The sequence below is a fragment of the Gymnoscopelus microlampas genome (genome assembly GCF_963454915.1).
Source record: "Gymnoscopelus microlampas genome assembly, chromosome: 8".
Classification (NCBI taxonomy): Eukaryota; Metazoa; Chordata; class Actinopteri; order Myctophiformes; family Myctophidae; genus Gymnoscopelus; species Gymnoscopelus microlampas.
In genome coordinates, this window is record NC_139945.1 from 24,910,993 (window position 1) to 24,916,719 (window position 5,727).

The 5,727-nt window shown below is 43.8% G+C and overlaps 1 protein-coding gene across 1 annotated transcript in view; it reads right to left on the reverse strand.

Moving 5' to 3' along the window:
* The window catches only part of oafa (OAF homolog a), a 37,929-nt gene extending 32,786 nt beyond the window's left edge, over window positions 1-5,143 (reverse strand). Inside the window, exon 1 of the mRNA XM_084064451.1 lies at window positions 4,220-5,143. Within this exon, the coding sequence (XP_083920577.1) occupies window positions 4,220-4,447 (228 nt within the window). The 5' untranslated portion in view covers window positions 4,448-5,143. The remainder of the gene's footprint in view (window positions 1-4,219) is intronic.
* Window positions 5,144-5,727: the final 584 nt, after the last annotated feature.

Here is a 5,727-nt window from a genome sequence, read left to right on the forward strand (position 1 = left end):
CGGGGTCTAAATGCCACGCCGTTACGACCCAGCCAGCGCACACACACAACGCTCTTACGAATGATTAGAGAGCTCTCTGACTAAAGGTCGCTGCATCTGGAGAGGTAGAGACCCAATAGCCGTTTGTTAAACCTCTCAAATATGTGAGACATTTCCATTTGATTATCCTCCAAAAGAGTTTATGTTCTGTTCAAGGTCTGAGAGCCGTGTGTGTGTGTGTGTGTGTGTGTGTGTGTGTGTGTGTGTGTGTGTGTGTGTGTGTGTGTGTGTGTGTGTGTGTGTGTGTGTGTGTGTGTGTGTGTGTGTGTGTGTGTGTGTGTGACCAATGCCTCCCACAGACTAGTGTCCAGTGAGGGAGGAAAACCAATCTCTACTTCAAATGGAAGGGAAGCACTTTTTCGGATTTGTCTGCTGCCGTTACATATTTGCTCACGGACAATGAGCTGGCCATACGGGAAGCCACAGAGCATTGAGCAACTCAGCAAACTTTGGATGATTCACGCTCACTATACACATGTTGTACTACCGTGAGCAGTACTACCGTGAGCAGCTCCATGCCAATCACATTATTTTCTTTACCATCAAGTACTTTTCAGGGGTCAGGGATACATCCTGCTGTTAAGTGCTTTGACTGTGGCACAAAACAATCAAACACATAAGATTCCTGGAAAAACTAAATCTCACATGATTCAGCAGAATTATTGTTCTTGGGGCGGGCTATGTAATGCAACACACAGCTTTAACCACTCGAGCCCTATTCAAAGGTTTTCTAAAATAGCGGAGCTACAAGCTCTCAAAGTTGTTCTGAGCTTGCATATTGGCTATTTTTATGGGAGAAAAATGTTAGTTGTTTGGGGGCTTTTATTTGATATACAGTGGTAAAGAGAGAGTAGGTGAGTGACATGCAGCAAATGGTCCGACCGCCTGGGAATCGAACCGGGGACAGGCATTAGAGCCCATGTCGTACGCGCCCTAACCATTTGGCTCGGATCGCCCCAGGGTGAAAGTGATTTTAACCAATGCGGCTACGTTCAGACTAGGACTGATTAAGGGGGAGGAAACAAAACATCACAACGTCAACAAGACCCTCGACCTGTGCAATAAGAGCACCTACCAGACAGTACCTACCCCACCTACCGCCCTCCTCGGGCTGCTACTCTACTTTATGACCCCCCCATTGTTTGACGTCCCTGTTTAAACACTCTTCTTCCCACATATGGCTCCTCTGGATCGTAAATTTCACATGGCAGCTGGAAGTCACAGTTCGTCCAACTTTCCATAAATCCTGGAGATACTGTTGCGAGAGTTGGGATGAAAACCACATGGAGGAATGGAAAGAGAGAGCGAGAGAGCGAGAGAGCGAGAGAGAGACGCCTGCGAGTGGAACTGATAGGCTAAATCAGGAAGCAGAAAACCAAAGTGATCTAAGACGACTTGATTCAAATAACCCGAACCATCTGTAGGGGCGTTTTTACACATGCGAGACGGTATAAGCCGGACGTCCCTACATCATGGCCTACTTCCCTAAAACCTCTGAGTCTTCAGAACCCCCCCCCCGTGGCTCCCCTGCAGCTCCGGCGTGTCTTTGTCTTGGCGTGTCACCAATGATTGGCCCTGACGGCCTCTTCTCTTTCAAGTCTAAATTAGCTGTTTTGGTTAGTGAAGCAGACGTCCAGATCAAAAAGGTCAGACATGCCCACTTAATCCTGGTAAATCTCCCCCCTTTACATCTCGCCAGCCTGTCGGCCCGCAGTGTGACGGTAACCATCACAGACACATGCCTTCGGCAACGTCAGTCTCCCGAGTGCCACGACGACCACGGTCTGTGATTGGGTGTTTGCTTCCATCCATCCAGGGAGGCAAAAACTTTGTAGTATGACAGTGTCGCAGACCGTAAATACCCGATGTATAAGCTCATAGCGTGTCGCGAACGCGGCGCGTAGTCAGCTTATAGATCTGCTATTTTCTGTTCCGCGACGGAGCATAACTTAGGCATTTAGGTGTCTCCGACTAAGGTAGTGATTGTTGAAGACGGAGACCGTCTCAGGTTTCAGACCATCACGGAGGAGATAGTAAAATGTTCAGAGGGGACCCAGTGAGTGATACTTGATCCACACACTACCACTTTTAGAAGAATGCTAAATATGGCCACTCACGTCTCTGTGAGGAGTATTTGGGTTGTGAGTGAGGCTATGGGGTCACTAGGGGTCCATTTCTGGGGGACACAATGACCATGCCCTCTCCCTTCTGGACACTCACACTTATTAACTGTGGAGATGTAATAGTTACTGCAGGACCCTATCTTGCACACTGCCTTACCCGTTTTGCCTACACCTTTTTGGCTCTTTTTTTAAATACCATTTTTAAAAACATTTAAAAAAAAGAAAAAAATAGCCGATGTACAAGATCACAACTTGTCGATGTAGTTTTCACAAAAAAAAGTTTAGAGATAAGGGGTAAGGCAAGATAGTGTGTCTGAGCTGCTATACTTGTGTTCATGTGGGAGTTGCTGGTTCTGATTCAGCGTATGTATCCTAGGTTGGTGGGCAGCTTCTCTTTGGGCTTCAGATACTGTAGGTCCGGAGGGGCTGTGTGTGTTGCATGTATTTTCGAATGTACTTACATCTGTCTGCTGTTATTTTGTTACGCACTTGCAAAACTAATGCATGTTACTGGCTGCACTATTAATTGCATGCATTTTCATGTGGCAGGCAGCTGGTGTGTCCAAGACACATTTCCCTAAAAGGGACAAATAAGGTGAACCTTGAACCATATCCATGCCCACAGGCAACAATTCTCCATAAACCCCAACAGGCTATCATTCATGCCTCATTGCCTCACAGGCTTTAGAATTTCCTTCTGAGATAGATCTATTGTACTGAATGAAACGTTAGTCACAATATTAGTGCCAAGTCAGACTGATAAAGAGAAAGCATTTACTCTTATCCAGTAGGCTACTTGTGGTGCCCATCTTAACACCCACATGCAAAAGCAATCATCATAGTGCAGAGTTCTGCCAACATGGTAACATTTCTTAGGTTTGCTGAGGAAAGCTTATCGATAGCTCATCCTGGTGCAGCCTTGTCATATATTATATTATGACATATTATATGGTCATATCATTATGACAGATGACCGTCTTCATCCAAGGCTAATCCTGGTGCAGACCAAATGGAACTGCAAAATGCAGAGTGATGTCATTGCTGTAAAACAGTGACTATCAACCTTCTTTTTTTTATCTTGAGGGACACAATTTGATATGCATTAGCCCATGGACCCCCATTTAATACGTAAATAGTAAAAATAACTTTTTACTCTGGGACCCCATTCTAAGAGCATTTTTATTGTGAGACATGATTGGGGATGATGTGGTCTGTCATTTGGTCCAGAATCCCTTTACTGTCTAGGTTATAGTACATCATTGTACTTTCTCTAGTTGTACTTAATTGCACAGTAGCCTATTAACCGTTAATATTAACTAAAGAAGATTTACTATTAGTAATTTAAAGGGGACCCCTGGAACCCCAGCTTCAAGGACCCATGGGGGTCCCCGGACCCCACGTTGAGAAGCACTGCAGTAAAAAGCAGAGTCTATATTGACTCCACTTTATTAGAATGTAGAAATAGGTGGCAAAAACAACAGCCATGGGCCATTACATTCTACAGTCACTTAAAAACAAACAGGACCCCCCCCCCCCACACACACACACACACACACACACACACACACGTAAGTAACTAAGTACATAATACTCAAGTACTGTACTTAAGTACCACTTTGAGGCATTTTTACTTTACTTGAGTATTTCCAATTTTCAGTACTTTTACTTCTACTCCACTACATCTCAGAGGCAAATATTGTACTTTTACTCCACTACAATTATTTGAAAACTTGAGTTACTAGTTCCTTTGTAGATTTTGATTATTATTACAAAACACACAATAACCACTTCAGCCCTATATACATTTCAGCTATTTGAAAATAGCAGATCTACTGTGAGCTTATAGATCTGCTATTTTCAAAAGATTTGTATACATTTTGAAGTTGTGAAATGGGACATTCTGCTCAATGAGTACTTTTGTCACTTTAAGTATATTTTGATGACATGTGAGTACTTCTTCCATCACACACACACACACACACACACACACACACACACACACACACACACACACACACACACACACACACACACACACACACACACACACCCCTCACCTGTTTGAAGTCTGCTATGAAGGTGATCAGAGTGCCATCTCCCTGTTTGAACTCCACTGATATGGAGTCCTTGTCGCTGTCCGCCTCCAGCAGCTCCTCGGTGACCAGCCCGTCGGTCAGTCGCACCCTGACCCTGAGCTCTGACCCCTGTGACCCCTGTAGTCCCGTGTTAAGCAGCAGCAGCACTATGATCCCCAATGAAACCCCAGGGACGAGACTAGCAAACATTCCAAAAGACTTCAAAAAAAGGCTTTAAAAAAACAAACCGAAGAACAGCACAGGGAGACAAAAAGGGGAAAAAGCCGAGACACATGAGTTCAGTTCATAATAATAACAATAATATTATCCTCTTTATTATTGTTTTCGCTGTATTTCGATGAGCCATTTGCGACCGTTCAGCTTGTGAATGTGAATAAAACCCGTGCGTTCTGAGCCCATACTTTATAGTCCTTTTAAAGTCGATCTCGGTTTCTACTACTTTTAAAAGCTCATCGAAATAGTGCCACCGAACCGAGTGGATCATGAACCAAGTGGATCATGAACCAAGTGGGTCGTGGATCATGGATCGAGTGGATCACTCATGAACCGAGTGGACCATGGATCGAGTGGATCATTCATGCCCCCCTAGAAAATCTGTGCTTTTCACCAGCGATGCCAACCACCAAAGTTTTCCTTCCATTGAACAATGTTAGAGCCCCTCTCTCTTCACTATGAGGATCGTGCGCTGCTATAAGGTCCTCGATACTATGTAACTACATCAGCTCCTCCTCGACTCATTGTAGCCAAACTGTGTCTGTTCTGTTGATCATCATGATGGCACGTTGTTGCTTCTCATTCTGTTCTGTTGATCTCTCTCTCTGACTCTCTATCTCTCCTATTCATCCAGTCCATCGGTCGGTCTGTCCCAGTCCACCGCTTCTCTCGCTTCTTCTTGTGGCTAGTTCCAAACTTTCAGTTGTGTGAGTGAATGTGGTTCCAATGGGCAGTGTTGCCAGATTTTGTGAGAGAAATAAGCAACCAGGACTAGGAAAACTTTAAACCTACTGCATACATTGAAACATGGAAATTGCAGATCTACAAGCTCACAACACAGCGTTGTGAGCTTGTAGATCTGCTATTTTCAAAAATCTTCAAAACAAAATGTGGAATATTTTTATAACATTTTAACAACACAAATCTGGTACGGGGGTCTCTGGTATAAAATATTATCATTGATTGATTGATTGATTGATTGATTGATTGAATACTTTATTAGCCGTTTGCAAAAAAAAGCACAGGAAAGTACAGTTCAATACAAGGTCAGCTTAAGAGGATTTAAAACCCAAGAAAGCCTATGGCTTGTTTCCATTGGGGTCCTTTGTACTCAATTCATAGAGACATTTAATGACAGACAGATATACACTACTATGCAAAACATCATACAAACAGATTGATAACAGAAAAACTAAAGTATGAACAGTAAACAGTGGGGTGGGGGGGGAGGCAGTGTTAGGGACAAGAAAACTACA